General features: G+C 46.3%; 1 protein-coding gene across 1 annotated transcript; it reads right to left on the bottom strand.

The window, feature by feature from the left end:
- Positions 1-563: 563 nt before the first annotated feature.
- HPD (4-hydroxyphenylpyruvate dioxygenase) lies at positions 564-17926 on the bottom strand. The gene is made up of 14 exons (XM_051972734.1): positions 17908-17926; positions 17727-17753; positions 15862-15924; positions 15334-15438; positions 11680-11722; positions 11386-11468; positions 8890-8979; positions 7984-8087; positions 6346-6423; positions 3901-4063; positions 2566-2637; positions 2060-2182; positions 1036-1152; positions 564-842 (listed from the first exon to the last, which is right to left on the bottom strand). Exons 1-14 carry the CDS (start codon positions 17908-17910, stop codon positions 732-734), a joined length of 1182 nt encoding a protein of 393 aa, XP_051828694.1. The 5' UTR covers positions 17911-17926; the 3' UTR covers positions 564-731.
- Positions 17927-19232: the final 1306 nt, after the last annotated feature.

Raw genomic sequence — 19232 nt, 5'->3', positions numbered from 1 at the left:
CTCGGGTCCTCCTGACTTCAGGGCTGCCCCGGACGCCTTTGTTTGTTTTTTATTGTCCAGTCTTAAGAAGGTGATGGATAAAATGTTAGTCGTGCTAACTCAATTAAAAAGCGTGCCTAGCATATTTTATGCCAGAGAGCCGGTCGTTAAACTTCTGCCAGCGAGGCCCTCCCTCTACTTCTAATTCCTGCGGACTCACTGTTTGTAGTCCCGTGGATATCGATTTAGGCCGGGCGTGGATGAGAAAGGGAATTTCTGGTTTCACTGACCATGTTGCTCCTCCAGGGTGGGAGCACCTTAGGGTGCGCCCCCGCCCTGCTATTGCTGCCAGTCCCCAGCCACTTTCCCTCAACCCCGGACCGTCCTCCCGCGGCCCAGAACTGCCTTGTCCGAGACTGACCTCTAGTGGTTCGGGGGCGCCCCTGCACTGCCGGCCCCTCGCGGTCTAGGGCGGTCGGGCCAATCCCCTTTCCCAGCCCACGCCGCTTCCCGCGCCCCGCCCGGCCGGCACGGGGCGCAGCTCTGCACAGCGGCGCAAATCCAGACTCGGGGCGCAGCCGTCCCACGCTCTAATGCACTTTATTGCTCCCCGGCCCCCGGCTGGCTCTTGCCTCCTTCGCAGGAGGGCCGCCCGCTGGCCCGGAGTAAATCCATTAAATTACGCCCCCAGTCTGGGCCGGGCGCAGGGGACACGGACAAAGTCAGCCGGTCCCTGCCCTCAGCGCCCCCCCCTACATGGCAATGCCCACACCGTTGGGGGCGAGGTCCGTGAGGTTGCCCCGAATGTTCTGCTCCTCCTCGAACGCTTTAAAGAGCGAGTTGAAGTTGCCCGCACCGAAGCCCTGGAGGGATGGGGGGAGGAGAAAGAAAAGAGAAAGTTGTCAGCAGGGGAACCAGAGACCGAGACGCCCCGCCCCTCCCGTCTGGCCCCGCCCACCTCCCGCCCCTCCCCTTCCCTTGGACCAATCCCTTCTCGACTCCTTTGTCTTCTCCAGCCCCTCTATCCCCGACTCCTCCCTTCCCTCCTCAGATCACCTGGTGATTGTGACGCTGAATCACCTCCAGGAAGACCGTGGGCCGGTCCTGAACGGGCTTGGTGAAAATCTGGAGTAAGTATCCTTTCTCATCGTAATCTACCAGGATCTTCAGTTCCTGCTCCCAGACAGAGAGGAGATGAGACAGAGAAGGGCTGACGGGAATTCCGCGCCTCCCGGAGTGCAGGGGGCACGGGGGCGATACTCCCGGAGCCGGGGAGGCCCGGAGGCCAGGCCGGGTTTTCTAGCCTTCTGTTTCAAGGCAACAGCAGCCTCCTCAGCCTTATTTTCTGGGCTGCCGGAGCCCGTCAGCTCCCTTAGAGTTCCCAGAAAGCCCCTTCCCCAGACTTCAGAGAGAGTCTTCCCCAATTGTCCCTCATCCAGCAAATGGGAGGGGTCCTGTCCCCTTGGAGCCTGGGATGGAGATCGTGGAATCTCAGACCTCCTGATAGAAGGAGCGCTGGATTCTGTAGACATCCCCTTTTTCCCTCTCCCACAAGAGGAGGAGGTGGACGGGGGCACCCTAATGGTCCTTAGTGGGATCACCTAGTTTTAAGCCCATCATTTAGAAAGGAGAGTGGAGGGGGAGTCATGGTACATGGGAAAGTGGACCTCAAGTACCTTCCTATCTCTGAAGCAGCCGCTGTGACCTTGTTCGGAGCATCGTAGCTCTAAGAGCCGGAAGTGACCTCTTAGGCCATAAATCCAATCCCCTCGTTTTACGGATTAGGAAACTGAGGCCCAGAGAGTTGAACATTTCTTGCCCACGGTTCACAGCTCTAGCAAGTGTCAGAGCTGGGATCTGAACCCCCAGTTTTCTTAATTCCAAGCCTAGTGAGCCACACTATTCCGGAGCTGACCCCCCGGGGAGCCTCCTCTCAGGAAAGGCTGCCTTTCCTCTTGGGGCCTCTTGAGGTGTATTTCCTCCTCGTGGCCCCTGTGCCCCAAACCAGTCTATTGGCCCTATTAGCAAGCATTGCCATTGTTCCCAGAAGCAAAATTGCCCGCCATGGCTCTGCCTTTACCTCCAGCATGTCTATGTTCTCCTTCACTTGGATCTTGGCAGATTTGAGCCCCTCGCGGAGCTGCTTGTAGTAGGTAGCCGGGGCGCTCAGGAACTCCATGCCTCGAGCCTTCAGATGGGTGATCTGCCCAGGGGAGTTTGCGATTAGGGATGCCAGCCTCACCCTACCTTTCCCTTCCTCCGCCAAGCCCATGGCCCCAACAAAATGGCTAGGGTATGGCCCAAAGCCAGAGGAGAAGTCCATGGCTGCAAGGACTCTTTGGCCATCCAGCTCCATTTCCTCACTTTCCACATAATGAAGGCATGAGGGAAAATGACCAAAATAACATAAAATGTCAAGATTTGAACCCTTTCCCAAACACCGCAAACTCCCATCCTCTTCTGGGGAGCCCCAGCCAATTATATACCACTCATCCGCCCCCAGCAACCACATCTGCCCCGAAATCCCTCTACAATCTCACTGGAGCATTAATAGAGGGGAGAGCGGCTGACCAGCTCCCCACTTACCGCGGAGATGATATCAGGGGTCGACATGGCAATGTGCTGCACCCCAGCCCCACCATAATAGTCCACATATTCCTGGAAAGAGATAAAAAAGGGATAAAAAGTCAGAGTTTTAACTAGACTGAGGCAACCGGGGCTTTCCTCAGAGGGGCTGACTTCTAGAGGGGCAAACTTCCCTTCTGGGTCCCTGAATTTCACTTTGTTGCTCTCTGCTCACCTGTGCCTCAGGGCGTGATACAACTGCCCCCCACCCTCAGGTTCTCACTGTCAAGGCACTGAATCTATAGTTGAATATCCTCTCTCTCCCCCCTCCAGCTGTTTTCTTTGAATCTCAGAAATATTTCATAGCTATAGCTCTCTCCAAGATCTAAATGTCCTGCCCATACTAATAACTGACATTCACCCACGGCTTTAAAGTTTGTATAAGGCTTTGCAGACATTGTCTAATTTCAGCAGTCCTATGAGAGGTCGGTACTGAGAGACATTATTATACCCAGTTCAGAGATGAATAAACTGAGACTCAGTGAGATGAAGAGATTGGCTTATAATTATACAGTTAGCAAGTGTCAGATGTAGAATTTCAATCCAGATCTTCTTGGTTCTGTTCCCTATGTCCCAGACTCAAATCTGTACCTCTTATGTACCGAGGGCCCTGCTGGGATCAGCTGCCAAAGTTGTCTTGCTCTTGTGCAAGGGATTGGCCCATCTGCTTGTTAAACATTGCTTCCATTGATCTAATTTTCAGGTTTGCAGACTGCTTATCTGATTTCGGCAGTGACCTTGTGAGGTGCTATTATCCCCAACTAAAAGATGAGAAACTGGGGGGGGGGCAGCAGCTAGGGGACACAGTGGATAGAGCACCAGCCATGGAATGAGGAGGGCCAAAGTTCAAATCCTTCCTCAGACCCACTTTGACCTGTCTGTGTTTCAGTTTCCTCACCTGCAAAATGGGAGGTCTTACCAGGTCTAAGTCTTACGATCTTGTGACTTGATCGGTCACCCGCTTACTTAGCAGGGGCCCTCAAACTTTTTAAATAGGAGGCCAGTTCACTGCCCCTCAGACTGTTGGAGGGCCGGACTATAGTAAAAATAAAAACTTTGTTTTGTGGGCCTTTAAATAAAGAAACTTCATAGCCCTGGGGGAGGGGGATAAACGTCCTCAGCTGCTGCATCAGGCCCGTGGCCATAGTTTAAGGACCCCTGCGGAAGTGTCTGAGCCAGGCAGATCTACAGTCAGGGTGAATGATATCACATGCTTCCCTCTTCCCCTCTCCCTTCAGCCTCTCGGGCTGACTCCTGCACACTGTTCTTGGGATGGGTAGGGGGACTGGGCAATACCTGAATCTGCGACTTCTTCCTGCCCATGGCAGGCTCGTTGATGGGCATCTTGATGGTCTCTTCGTAATTGGCCATCACGATGGACCTCAAGGAGCTGAACTCTGTGTGGACTTGCTTGTCATCCACTGACCAGAAGCGATGAAACAGAAGGTTCTTCTTGTACCTGGGAAAACCACCCAAATCCAGACCACAACTCAGGTTCTTGAGCAGTCAACAGTATTGTTGGAGAGGGGCCAGAAGAATAACTAGCACTTTTTTAATGCCCAAGGAGAGTTCTCTATATATTGGATGGCTTGCCATCTGGGGAAGGGGGTGGGCAAAAGGAGGGGAAAATTTGGAACATGAGGCTCTGCAAGGGTCAGTGTTGAAAAATTCCCCATGCATATGTTTTGAAAATAAAAAAGCTTTCCAAAGTCAGGAGGACCTGAATTTAAATTTGGCCTCAGACACTTAACACTTCCTGGCTGTGTGACCCTGGGCAAGTCACTTAACCCCAATTGCCTCAGTAAAAAAATAAAATAAAATAAAAAGCTTTAATTAAAAAAAAAAAAGAGTTCTCCATGAGGTTTAATGACAAAATCATTTGGGATGTAGGATGGGACAGGAAGGGACCTTGAGATCTCACCCTTTATGCAGAAGATAGTCACCCTGAAACAATGAGCTCCCATGGACAGAGGGTATTGGGCTAGCCCACGCCTGAAGCTGGGAGATCCTGCTGGGCAGGACCAGCATGGGCGAGCTCACCTGGTCCAAGGCTCCCATCAGGGAAATGGTACCACCTGGTGGCTTCCTATTTTAGCTCATTGTTCTTGCTAGCTAGGTGCTTAAATTCAGTTGTTTCCATGCAGCTGAAGGACTGTAAGAGTTATCATCATTCTCAAAATGAGTTTAGCAGGGCCCCCTAAATCTTGCCATCCTGTGGCAAAGGCTCAGTCATCTCACCCTAGTTAAGGTTTAGCTTTAGAGGGGACTAGTTACTGATCCTGAACATCTACAGAAGAGGATTTTTAGAAGCTGGAAGGTCAGAGCTAGAAGGAGCCCTGGAGCAGAATTCAGAACTGAGGAAGTCTTAGAACGGGGAATGTCTGAGCTGGGAGGGGCCTTAGAACAGGGAATGTCAGAAGTGGGAGAAACCTTAGAATATGGGATATTGGAGCTTGAAGAAATTGTGGAGAGAGGGAGATGAGAATCCCATTACTCCCCCTGCCCTGGACAGATCACATCAGGACAAATGTTGGATGCTCAGTTCTAGGTGGTCACATTTTGGGAAGGACATGGACAAGCCGCAGAGTATTTAGATAATGAAGAACCAATTTCTTCAACTGTTTACGTTCATCTGCTCCCAATGACTTGGAGAGTCACTTGACCTACTTTGGTGAGTCTTAGTTTCTCTATAAAATGAGGGGAACCCTGAAGTCTCCTCTGAACCGAAATCTAGACTTCTTCAGTTAACTGATGAGGAAACTAAGGTCCAGAGAGATTACCTGAGTAGTTCAAAGTCATTGGAGTCAGTTGCAAAGTCAGAATTTGAACCCGGGCCTCCTGATCCAAATACAATGTTCTTTCTACCGTACCAGCTCACAAGTACCTCATCCTGCCAACCTTCTCTGATTTGCTTTTAAATGTTCCATTCCCTGTGTCTTTTCGGCCCTGCCATCTTTGAGGCTATTCTCAGGTTGTTGCTGTGGGTGGATAGGATTCATTTCCCCAATGAGGCTGTAAGTCTTCAAGGGAAGAGAAAATCTTTCCTTCTGTCTGCCCTCCCAGAGCGCTTCAGCTCCAGCTGTCTCTATATAAGGGATTCTGATGTCATATTAAAGTTTGGCTGAGTGACTGTGGTCCTGCCGCTGGCATTCTGGGAGATGCTAAGTGGAACATAGTTCTTGCCTGAGGAACCAGAGAGAGCTAGGGGCTTTAAGGCTCTGGAGTGGGGTCAAGGCTTCTGAGAGGATGGGGAATCTCCATTTCCAGACACAAGACTCTGCACACAGTAGGCACGCTATTTATTTAATGTTTAGATAAGTGGAGGAGTGGACAGATAGGTGGATAAGTGGCTGGCTGGGCAGATGTTTAACAGATAGATGGGTAGATGGAGGGCTAAGTGAATGGATGATTAAATAATTGGCAGGCTGATGGACGGGTAGGTGAGTAGACAGATGGATTAGCAGAGGGATAGAAAGTGGATGAATAGATAGGTGGCTGGATAGGTAGATAGTTGGATTGGCAGAGAGATGGAGGAGTAGATTTATGGATAGATGGGCTAGCAGAGAAGTGGAAAGATGGAGGAATAGCTGGCTAGCTAACATTCCTATGGACTTCTACTTTTTCCACTTAAAATCTAGAAAAGACGGGTTGGAACAAAGGTTGAAGTCATAGGTCTCTACAACGAGGGTCATTGCTACAGATGACAGAGAGTCCGGGGACCCAAACTACTCAGCTACTCACCATTCTGCTGCTGTCACCATCTCCTGGTCAGGCTGATTCCCCACAACATGGTCAATCATAGCCAATTTGCAGTCTGGACTGGAAGAGAAAGGGAAATGGGAAGGGCATGAAGGGGGTCCCCAGCCCCAGCCCATAGCCTTGGGAATCAGGAAAGCTGGAGTGTCAGAGTTGGCAGGAACCTTGGAGATCATGTGGCTCAATCCCTTCATTTTATCAATGGGGAAACTGAGGCCCAGATATTTCAATTCAATGAGTATTTATTCAGGTGACCTCTGGACTTCCAGAGATCGGTCTCTGTTCCTCTCAGGTGATTCCACTCAGCTCCTGGGCTAGAGCTTCCTTGTTTAGAGAATGAATGAGTTTGATTTTTTTCTCATCCCCTCCCCCCTAGACCCCCAAAGCTGCTCCATCCCGTCCAGTTATCCAGTGAGATACCAGGACTTGCTAGAGCATGGCCATCTTCCTGCTACCCACTTGTACACACCTATGTTGTACCATAGTGTACCGAGTACTGATCCTAGACTCAGGAAAAATCACCTAGAGTTCAAATCTACCTTCAGACACTCCCTACTTATGTGACCTAGCAAGTCATTCAAATCTGCCTCAGATTCCTCATCTGTAAAATGGGCTGGAGAAGTCAATGGCAAACCACTCTAATAACTTTGCCAAGAAAATCCCAAATGGGGTCAAGTGACTGAAATTACTGACCAATAGAATCCCTCTCACCCCACCTCTTTCCTTTTGCCCTTGTACTAAATCATTTCCCTTCTTTGGCCGTTTTCCTCACTATAAAATAAAGGAGTTGGACCAGGAGTCTCTGAGGTTCCTTCTGATTCTAGACCAGGGGTCCTTAAACTATGGCCATGGTGAGATTCGGTGACTGAGGAGGACATTTATCCCCCTTACCCAGGGCTATGAAATTTCTTTATTTAAAGGCCCACGAGACAAAGTTTTTGTTTTTACTATAGTCTGGCCCTCCAACAGTCTGAAGGACAGTGAACTGGCCCCCTATTTAAAAAGTTTGAGGACCCCTGTTCTAGACCCATCAACGAGTCAGGATATGTTTACCCCAGTCAGGGATGAGACCTAGCAAAGGCCAAGTTGAAAAACTCTTTAGGAGTATGTTACGGCCCCTTTGGGACTCTTTCCCAGAGTCATGTTTTTAAGTAAATAAAATAAAACACATAGGATGACAATGAAAACCAATTATCCTTTCCACACTGCTGAGGTTAGGAGTGTGGCACCCCTTAATCTGGAAAATCTGAATAGAGTTTTTTGGCCAAGAAAAATCTGAATTATCACACAACTGACAGATAAAATAAATTGACTTTATACAGTATGGTACACCGATGTGCTGCATTTCTGACTGTATCACATGCCAGCCTTCAAGTTTCATCTGCAGCTTCCGCAAACTTCCTAAAAATTCCCGTTTAATTTCTTATGTCAACCCAAGATATACTGAAACTGCAGTGGAGAAAGTCATGATGTGGAAGGGAAAACTATATATTGAAATAATTATAAGAATAGGGGGGAAAAGTATATAGGTTCCAGATTAAGATCCCTGCTTTTCACTTGGACCCTTTGTAAGGAAGAATCTAGGTCGGGGGCGGGGGGGCAGGCAAGGAGAAGGTCACTCACAGTTTGGGGAGCAAAGGGTCCTGGAAGCGAGGGGCCTCAAAGCCGGGCAGGAAAGGTCCAGTGTAATTCATTTTCTCCACCAGGGTGTGAGTGGTGTCTCCGTACTGTGGACACAGGAACCCCATCCACCCATCCCCAATGGATTTAAACCCTCTGAAGGAAGTGACCCTGAGTTCCCTACACTTCAATCTGGGACCTCCTTTCTCCTCCTTGTCCCCACTTTTGACTTGACAGATTCAGGGAAGGAAGATGGTGCTGGGTGCCCACCCAGCCTCCCATCCCTTTGGATTATGGTTAATGGGAGGAGATGTTCACATTTACCCTTGAAAACAGAATAAACTGGAGTGAGCAGTCGGTGAGATTGAAGTCAGACATTAAGAAGAACTTTCTATAAAATGGTAAAAACTTTCTATCTATAAAACAGAATTTTAGTGCCAGGGATATAGGACACAAAAGTCACCCTTGTTTGAGAGAAAAGTAGAAACCCCTAAGTTCTCCGATGATAGACAAGAAAAACAGAACAGTAAAGCAGGAGTTTTATCTGGTAGAATATAATCTCAAGAACAAGGATTATTTTACTGAATTCTATAGTAGGTGTTTAATCAATGCTTGTTAATTGATTTTCTATAAATGCTTGACCGTTATTTCACTCGATGCGGTAGGACTCTAAGTTCTGTCAGAACCCTCTAAGTTTACCATCCTGGCACAAGGGTCTAGTTGTCTTATCCTAGTTAACAGTTCTGATTGAGGTCCTGGAATAGGGGTAAATGAGAGAATTGGGTACTAATGCTACATCCCCCAGCATCCTGAAGGATTGAGAACTGTGAGGAGAGGGATTTCTAACTGGGGGTCATGGGGTACAGGAAGGGTCTGATTGCCCAGTGGGCAGAGTCCGCATATACTCACCGTCTGCAGTATGGCAAATTTCACCCTTCCAAACTTGTCCTGTTCTATCCATGGCTCCTTCACAATAACTGCACCTCGCTCCCGGGCTTTCTGATTGGAGAATACAGGGCTCATCTTGAGAACCTGGCTCCCTCCTGGCCCACAAACTGGCCTGGTACTAGCTTGGGTAGCTCACTAGGCTCAGGACGGCTTTCCTGGGCCAGAGTGGAGACCCATAATCCTGCCAGTCTACACAATGAACTTCCTGGAATGGCATCTTCTCCCCCTCCCTCAACATAGCCCTACCCAGGACCCCTCCCGGACAAGGGAAAGAGGCCCTTTCCAATCCAGGGGAAAAAAGAGGGGGGACTAAAATACTAAAATAAATGGGAATGCGAAAATAAAATAAGCAAATGCTTATAACTTAAATTTATAACATTCATTACCTACTAAGAACCTTACAGAAGATATCTTATTTGAGCTTGATGATTGCCTGGTAGGATAGATAGGTATGGGGGTAGGGGGTGGGACAGGTAGGCTTGGGGGATTGACCTAGTGATTTCATTGGCAAGAGAAACTCCCTCCAGGAGAAACTCTATCTACCATTGGAGGGTGTCACTTTCTCTGACACTTGGGGTCTTTATATATGACATTTTATTTTTTCTCCAATTACATGTTAAAACAATTTTTAAATGTTGAGTTCCAAATCCTATCCCTCCTTCCTTTTTTCCCCATCCTCCTTCCCGAGACAGTAAGTAATCCCATATAGAAACTTGCAGCCTTTTGAGAATTATCAAATTGTTGAATCTTTTATTAATTCCGAGTCAAATATAAAATTCAGTTTTGTATTCAAAGCCATTCAGAGGCTGGATCCTTTCTACCTTTACTGAATTGTGACCCTTGACTCCCCTCCATGGACTGGATGACCCAAAGACACTGGTGTTCTTTCTGTTCTTCACACAAGACTCCATCTCTCACCTTCGCACCTTTGAATTGATTGGTTAGAATGCTTTTCCTTTTCCTCTCGCCACCCTGGCTTCCTTCCAAGACTCAGCTCAAATCTTATCATCTGTAGGAGGTTTTTCTTCATCTCTCTTTAATGCTAATGCTCTTCCTCTGAATTTTCTATCTACCCTGTTTATATCTTTTGTTATTCAGTCATTTTTCAGTCACATCTGACTCTTCATGACCCCATTTGAGATTTTCTTGGTAGAGATACTGGTGCAGTTTGCCATTTCCTTCTCCATCTTATTTTACAGATGGGCAAACTGTGCCACCTAGCTGCCTCTGTCTATATTTTAGAAGTCCCTAATTGTTTGCATGCTGTCTCCTCCATTAGAATGTGAGTTCCTTGAGGACATTTTGTTTTTTGCCTTTCTCTCCATCTCCAGAACTTAGAACAGCATACTTAATAATTGACTGTTGATTTACTAACTGGGGCATTGAAAAGTTGTTCCAGAATTACACAGCCAGCATATGTCAAAGGCCAGAAGCCAAACTTGAACCCAGACTTTCTGACTCTAACCACTGTGCCATGATGTGAATGCTAGATATTATTATTCTCATTTTACAGATGAAGAAATTGAGGTTTAGGAATTTCAAATGTCTTGCCGGGGCTCATACACCTATAGGACCATAAGTTCTGCCAGCACCCTCTAAGTTTGCCACACTGGGACAAAGCTCCAGTTGTCTTACCCTAATTAACGGTTCTGATTGAGGTTATAGAATGGGGGTAAATGAGAGAGAATTGGATATTAACACTACATCCCCCAACATTCTGATGGATTGAGAACTTTGGGGTCAGAGGCCTTCCTAAGAAGTCTAGTATTATAGCAGTAAAACACCCAGATTGGTATAGCCTTCATTCAGGGTCCAAATGAGTGAAGAATGAATACTGGTTTTGACACGGAAGGATCTGGGTTCTATCACTATCTCTGTGATGTTGGCAGGTGATTTCTTAGGTCTCACTTTCTCCCGTAAAATCAGAGGATTGGACTCAATGGATCTTAAGATTCTATGATCAGTTATTTGATTTCTCTAGACCTCAGTTTCTTCTTTTGTAAAATGAGAAAGAGGAAGGCCTCTAAATTTTCCTGCATTGTTAGCTCAGTGACCTTCTGCAGGTGAAGGTGTCAATCAATCAATCAGTCCATCTACATCCAACACTTTTTATGTTTCAAGCATGGTAATAAGTCTTGGGGTTGTAAAGAAAGGCAGAAATAGGGGCAGCTAGATGGTGCAATGGATAGAGCACAGGTCCTAGAATCAAGGGGACCTGAATTCAAATCTGGCCTTAGACACTTAACACTTACTAGCTATGTGGTCCTGGTCAAGTCAATTCCAATTGCCTCATAAAAAAAAAAAAAAAAAGGCAAAAACAGCTCTACCCTCAAGGCTCTTATATTTTAATGGAAAAAAGAAACATGTAAAGAACTCAATATGTGTATGCTCCATAGAATCTGAGCTGGTCTAGGAGAGAATGAAAGGATCCCCACTTCCCCACCCTCTCTCACTCACCTGAACAATGTAGTCACAGTCTTCCACCTCAAAGGAGATGTCTTTCACCCCATCGCCATGTTTTACCAGGTGGTCACCCATCACTGTGCAAGGAGAGGGAGAGAGCATCCAGACTCCTCAGCCTCATGATGCTGGATCTCCTGGAGTTCAGCCGCCTCCCTCAATTCTCAGCATCCCCTTCCCTCCTCTCCCCCCAAGGACTCTTTTTTCTCCCCACACAGCTTCCAAGGAATACGTTCACTTGGGAAGGTCTCAGGCTCTGAACCCAGGACAAGGACAATGGGACTCCTTTACCTTTGTTTCCAGGGTTAAGAGGTGAGGAGAAGATGAATATAATCTAGACCAAGGAAGAGAGAAAACAACAGTGTGGTTTATCAAACCCAATCTTCCTTCACTGCCAAATAGACAGCAGAAGATGCAAGTGGAGCTCCAACATCACTTCTTCCCTCCCCCAGGGACTGTAGGCAAACACATCCTTTCATGTCCCCAACAGCTGTCCAGAAGCTCTTCTCCCCAGATTTTGGTCTTCCCTCTGGGAATATCTAACTATCTAAAACCCTATACTGGGTCTCTCCTCCCTCTCCTGATATAGACCTAAGGCAATTGTCTTTTTTTTTTTTTTAAGTCAATAAGGACCCATGTTAGGAACTCTAGGCTCTAGGTATACAAGTACAAAAAGAAAACATTTGGTTCAGGAGTTTACTTTCTGCTGGGAAGGGGTGTATGTGTTGGTGATGATGATGGTGATGGTGATGGTGTTAGTGATGGTGATAGTGTAGAGGTTAGTGATGGTGTTGGTGTTGGTCATAGTGATGGCGTTGATCTTGATAATAGTGATGATGTTAATGATGGTGACAGTATTAATTTTGGTGATGATGATGGTGTAGATGTTGGTAATGGTGGTGGTAATAGTATTGATCTTGGTAATGGTGTTGGTGTTAGTGATGGTAATGGTGTAGATGTTGGTAATGGTGTTGGTGATGGTGATAGTATTTATCTTGCTAATGGTGATGATGGTAGTTATAGTGATGGTGATGGTGATTATGTAGATGTTGGTAATGGTGATGATGTTAGTGATAGATGATTTTGATGATGGTGATGGTGTAGATGTCAGTGATGTTGTTAGTGATGGTAGTGGTGATAATGTTGATTTTAGTGACAGTTTTGATGTGAAAGATAGCAATGGTATTGGTGTTGGTAATGGGTTTTACCCTTAGTTTAAGACTAAATCTGAGTTTAGTTTTAAAGGAAACGGTTGTTATTATTGTTTGTCCTTCATTCTTGAAGAGGGCTATGACATCAGGAAGGTGATGACATGACTTGCAAATGAATTGGATTTAAGTGAGGGAGGCCTGTGCAAAGTCACCAGCTTCACTTTGTCCTTTAACTTCATTGGAGTCCAGTGGTTAGTCATAGGTCAGGAGCACTGGAGATGCCCCTGAATGCAGTGAGAGACCTTGGTCTTTTTAAGGTAAGGTCTTTAACAGGTCTCAACTTGACTGAGGCAATGCCCATTTAGTGATTAAGGCTAGGTGAGAAATGAGGCAAAAAATGGCCTCATTTATCTGGTTAAAAAAAAATAAAATCAATCTGGAAGGGAAAGAACCTGAGAGTCCTCACCAAGACAGAAATCATTGCTGTTTACATTCACTCTGAGTCAATAAGGACCCAAACAATGATCAAGTGGGACTTGGCTAGGGAGCTATTGACCAATCAGTCAGTTCCAAGAATCCTCTACCAGGTGTCCTCAAACTTTTTAAATAGAGGGCCAGTTCACTATCCCTCAGACTGTTGGAGGGCCGGACTATAGTAAAAACAAAAACTTTGTTTTGTGGGTCTTTAAATAAAGAAACTTCATAACCCTGGGTGAGGGGGATAATCGTCCTCAGCTGCTGCATCTGGCTCACCGGCTGTAGTTTGAGATCCCCTGCGGGCGCCTACACTATACCATGACTCTGTATTATCAGAAATTCAATCTCTGGAATTGTAAGATAAATAAATTTAAATACAAAATATATTCAAAGTAAATAAATAATTTCTGGAAGAAGGTGGAACGCAAACAGGAGGTTCAGAAAAGGATGATGGGAGGAAGAAGCACCTGAGCTGAACCTTAAAGGAAACAAGAAATTCCAAAAAATATAAGGAGAGTGAGGACTTCAGGCATGGGAGACAGCCTTGGCAAAGGAACTGAGGCAGAAAATGAATTCAATGAATGTACATTTATTAAGCTCCTTTTGTATGTTAATCCCTCTGCTAGGTACTAGGAATATGGGTATAAAAATGACATTCTACAGAGAGAGGCAGAGCGATAGACAAACAAAGACAATGACATTGTAACACCACATGTACAAAGATAAAGATATCAAGCCTGAAGTCAGGAAAATGTGAATTCAAATGTGATCCCAGACACTTCTTAATTGTGTGACCCTGGGCAAGTCATCTGCCTTCTTTTTGCCTCAGTTTCCTCATCTGTAAAATGAGGACAATAGTAGTATTTAACTTTCTGGCTTGTGAGAATCAAATGACAGTAATTATAAATGACATATGGTTGCTGCTATGTAAATGTTTATTATTATTATTAATTTACAAAATAAGTACCAATTTTGGTTGATTGGTGAGGAAACTAGCAAATGGAAAAATTAGGAAACGCCGCTTCAAGAAGGAGGTCATGTGTCCTGTATGTGGAAGACCTGTCTGGATGAAATGCAGAATGCCACTGGGAGTGGGGATAAATAATTGAATAAAATGAATAATGAATAAATTGAAACTTCCCAGTCTGGAAAGTTAGGGTCAAGGAGGTTGTGAAAGGCTTTAAAACTAAACAGAGGAATCTGTATTTAATCCTAGAGGCCAAAAGGAGTCACTTGGAGCTTCTTGAGCAAGAGGATAACATGGTTAGATTTAAGGGAATTATCCTCAGAGCTGAGGAGAAAATCCATAGAGAGACTGGAGGCCAGAAGACTAATTAGGAAGCCCCTGTACTTGTCTAAGGCCCCAAACTAGAGAGGTGGCCATAGGATTGGCGAAAAGGGACGGATGTGGGAAGAATAAGATTTGGCAACCCGTTGACTGTAGGAGTGGGAGGTGGGGAAGAGGGAAGAGTTGAGGGTGATTTCAGGTTTTCAAATCTGGATAACTGGAAGGATGCTGCTGCCCCCTCCAAAGAAACAGGAAATATTTAGGAGGGATGGTGGGTTTAGCAAGAAAGGTCATGCATTCCATTTGGACATACAGAGTTGGAGAGTATCAAGATGGTGCTGTCTGTCAGACTATTTGAAATACAGTGTTTGAGGGGAGGGATGGGGGTTTGAGAGTCATGTCTATGGAGGTGATTGAATTAAAGGAGGGGGAGAGACAGAGACAGAGAGAGACACACCAGAGAGAGAGAGAGAGGCAGAAGTCTCAAGATGGCACCAGGGTTGCCCACATGCACAGTTGGCATCTTGATAATTGAAAGGAGCTAATATCCAGGGGAGACTATAAGGGTAAGAATTCAGAGATGAGCCAGGAAGAGGAGGTGAGCTTGAACCTTAAAACACAGTTGTCCATGAAGAGGTAGAATGTGTCAAACGATCATAGGTTTAACGCTTGACTGGGACCTTAGAAACCATCTGATAGACCCTCAGCTTCTTGAGGGCAGGAACCCTTTCAGTTTTGTCCTTGTACTCCAGAACTTAGCACGGTACCTGGATACAGTAGGTGCTTAATAAAGGCCCCTTGCCCAACTGAAGGATCTACTCCAACCGCCTCATTTTGTTTGTTACCCTAATAGCCTCTCTTTCACAACACGTTTACAAGACACTTCGTGTGTTACCTTCGTTATAAGAACTTTCTCATTAACTACAGAAAATGAGGTCCTGAGGGAGGAGAGCTGCAGCCACAGGGGGCAGGGGTGAGGTTGGGACCCTGGGGCCCGAGAGCCCCCCGGCCAGGTCAGAGAGCACCCACCTTGCCTTGCTTCACCACGTGGGACGCCACCTCTCTGGAGCCGGTCTCCAGACCCCGGTAGGCCAAGGGGGAGAAGCCCATCTTGTTACAGTAGAAAGAAGCTGCCTGAGGGGAGGGACGAGGTGATCAGAGCCCAGGGCCAGGGCAGACATCAGGGCCCCCACTGGAGGGACCCCCAGGGACATGCTTCCCTTAAAGCAGCTCTGTTCAGTAGTCGGCATTCTCCCAATGACTCTGTTTTGGTCTGGACTGGGAGGGGAGGAGGGGCAGCTCTGACCCTGATCCTGGCAGATAAACTGCCCAAATCTGCGTCTTATTGCATAAGTCATCCCCCTTCCCTCCCTCTGCTTCCCACCTCCCCGCTCTCAGCTTAGACACCTCCACGTGTCCGCTCCTCCTTCCCGGGAACCTATCAGGAGCCTGCCGGGGACCTGCCCTTTGTTCCCTGGGCCAAGGTAGCTCCCTCCCGTGTTCTCTCCCTGCTCCCCTTCCCCTGGGGGCCTCCCTACCCCCCAGACCCATACCGACCTGTTTGGCGTTTCCAACCCAGAAGGTGATTGAGTGGAAGTGAAGGAAGCGGCCTCTGGGGGGCTGCGTGGGAAGAAGAGCAGAGGGTCAGAAGTCAGGAGGGTCCCAAGAGCCCGGCGAGGGGCATTTGGCCCTGGGCAGGCCGGGGAGAAGAGAACTAAGCTCGAAGCGCTCCAGCTTCAGAACGCAAGCAGCCCAGCCCTTTCTTTCTTGCAAGCGAAAACTTAGATGACCATTTGGCCCCCTAGACTGGCCCTGGAGAAGGGAAGGCCCGAATTAAAATCTCTTTGGACACTTATTAGCTGGGTGACTCTGGGTAAGTCATGGACTCTTTCTGTCTTGGTTTCTGCATCTGTAAAATAAGCATCATGATAACACCCTTCTTCCAGGAGTGTTGTGGAGATCAAAGGAAATACTATTGCTAAAGTACTCTGTTCTCCTTAAATCCCAATAAATATAAATGTTATATTTCTATATAAATATAAATGCTATATTTCTATATAATTACATATAAATATAAATGTTAGCAAAGCAAATGTTGTTCTCCTTAAATCCCTATAAATATAAATGTTATATATAATTATATATAAATATAAATGTTATATTTATATATAATTACATACATATAAACATAAATGTATATAAATGTTAGCAAAGTACTTTGTTATCCCTAAATCTATAAATATACATCTTCTATATAATTATTTATATATAAATATAAGTGTTATATTTATATATAATTATATAGACATAAATAAATATAAATGCTATATAAATGTTAGCTATTATTATTAAGTAGCCTTTGTGAGGGCACAGTGAGTTAATTGAAAAGGGCCAGGAGTAGAACCCAGAACTCGTGGCCTCTTGTTCACTGCTTTTTCCATTAGACTAAGTAGTTTCTTGTTGGGAACCGCAGCTGCTCTGGCGAGTCATGGCAGGAAAGAATGAGCCTGATGGGATAGGGAAGCCAGAATGCCATGATAGAAGAGCAGCCCCCGTTCTAGGTACCCATTAAGAGGTTCAGGAAAAAAAAATATGCCAGAGTCAAAGTCAAAAGGAGTCTGGGTGCGAATCTTGTCTCATACACTAGCTATGAAACCTTCCAGCTCTTCTCAGAAACACACCAGCTGGATGCTCGTGGGTAAATTCATTCACCAATCTGAGTGTCCTCCACCCCATAAAACAGAGAAACCTGCCCGCTTCCTTTCAGGGCTGTTGGCAATAAAGGCAAATTCTAGTGCCCAGTCTGCTATACCCACTCCGTTATTATTATTATTAATTTACAAAATAAGTACCCACTCTATTCCTCCCTAGAGAATTACAGCCAAGGAGGATTAGGGTTAGGTTAGTTAAAAGGGACCTTTGAAAAGTGAAGATTATGAGGTGGTGAAGTTCTATTGGTCAGGGATGCTGGACAAGATTTTTGAGTAAAGGAAGCCAGTTTTCTAGGTGGGTGGGTGGCAGGGGGGCTCTGCCCACAGGCAGGGACATGGGGCTTTCGATAGAATAGGTCACACTAGGCAAAGCATTGGATCGGGAGTGAGAGGAGCTGGCTCTGTTTGCTCTCTGTGGGTGTTCTCTGGACCTCAGTCTCCTCATCTATGAAAGAGGGACAGAGCCTGGATGACCTTTAGGGGTCATACTTCTTACTTGCCCCTCTCTGGTTTGCTGGAGTTCTGTCATCTCCCTCTCCATCTGGATCACCCATGGACTCTCCCGTTTCCTTCACGATAACTGCAGCCCTGCTTTCTCTGGGACCACAGGCTGGCAGAGTTCTGCCCGGCTGACTGGTGTGTGAAGTGCCCCCAGGCAGCCCCGCCAGGAACCGGGGCTCCCCCTCCCTGCCTTTCCCAGCTCTTCCTTACCTTCTCTCCTCGGTCTGTGTAAGATGTCTAAGGGAGAAAGAAACACTCAGTCAGCCTCGATAGCCTCCCCCCAGCGTCCCTCTCCCAATCCCTCCTCTGGGGGCCTTCAGGACCATCGGGTCTTGGGGCTCCAGGCAGAGCCTACCCCCCACCCCGGGCAGCCGGCCCTGGAGGCAGTCACCATGATCAGGAGCAGGGCTGGCTGTCAGTCTGGACACCGGATCTCCCCTCCCAAAGGCGCTAGCTGAGGAGGGAGGAAGCCAGAGGGGTTTTAAGCAGAGGTGCTCCTCCCCGGGTCCGCCCCCCTTCCACCCAGTTGGGTTAGGTTTGGACAGCATGTCAAAGCCCCAGGGTCCAGCGACAGTTTGTCGTCATTCACAGGGCCCAGGGTTGGGAGGTTTGAGTGGCCAGGCCAAGAGAGGTGTGACTGGGGCAAGACCCAGGCAGCCAGAAACCTCGGTCCCATGACCCTGCAAGCATCTCACGCGGCTCGCTCCAACCTATCTGACCGGATCAGGGAAAGAGAGAGATCTGGTAGCTAAACATCCTACTTCCCTCCCTTCTTTTCCTCCCTGGGCTAAACACTTCCAATGTCATCTCCCACTGACCCTTACATTAATCCTAGGAGCCAATGACATAAGTTTACCCATTTTCCAATGGAGGAATTGAAGTCAGACAGATAAGTGATACCCAGGATCGCTCAGCTTAGTAACTCTCATTGAGGCTGAATTTGAATCCAAGGCTCTAGACCCAGAGAGATCGATCACTAACATCCTAATATGAGAGACAACATTGATGAGATTACTATTTTTAAAAGTTTGAGTCCTTTTCTTTCATCCCTTCATCTCTCACCTTGAGATCATAAGCAATCATGATATAGGTTATACATGCACAATTTTATAAAATATTTTTTCCATATCAGTCAGATCTACAGTTTAGAAAAATCCCCTTGACAATTAAATGGAGACTGGATTAGGATGGATAGAATCTTGAGACGAGTTGATGAAGAAGCAAACTATTATAATAGTCCGAGGGTTACGTAAGACAGTAAGACAGTCCTGTACTCTCTGGGCGGCTATTCACAAACAAGATCTTCATTCCCTGTGGAGATGGCTCTATCCTGTTGGAATAATTTTCATCATTAGGAGGTTGAGCCTTAAACCAAGTCAAGTCAATAAGAATTCATTAAGCACTCTTTTTAGATGTACGCAAAGGAAGGCAAAAAATAAAAAAATGAAAAATTCAAATTCCCCTTTAGAAAAAGCTCACAGGTTAAAAGGAAGACCTTTTTTGGAGGTCTTCAGACAGAGTCTAGATGAATCTCCATTGCATATGTCATGAGAATTCATTTTGTATATAGTTAAGATCAGATCAGAGCTCTGAAATTGGTAATATACAAAACCACTTTTAAGATTAATCTGCAATAATTGACATTTCCTCTCTCACTTTCCTTTTTGAAAATAACATTTTATTTTTCCCTCCAATTACATCTTAAAATAATTTTTA

The sequence above is a fragment of the Antechinus flavipes genome, chromosome 1, assembly GCF_016432865.1.
Source record: "Antechinus flavipes isolate AdamAnt ecotype Samford, QLD, Australia chromosome 1, AdamAnt_v2, whole genome shotgun sequence".
NCBI lineage: Eukaryota > Metazoa > Chordata > Mammalia > Dasyuromorphia > Dasyuridae > Antechinus > Antechinus flavipes.
This window is presented reverse-complemented; position numbering and strand designations above follow the sequence as displayed.

Coding starts and splice junctions, on each gene's coding strand:
- HPD (XM_051972734.1), bottom strand. Junction 6,424..7,983: donor GACCCTTTGCTCCCCAAACT/GTGAGTGACCTT, acceptor TTTCTCTTCCAG/TCCAGACTGCAAATTGGCTA. Junction 843..1,035: donor TTCAGCGTCACAATCACCAG/GTGATCTGAGGA, acceptor CCATCCCTCCAG/GGCTTCGGTGCGGGCAACTT.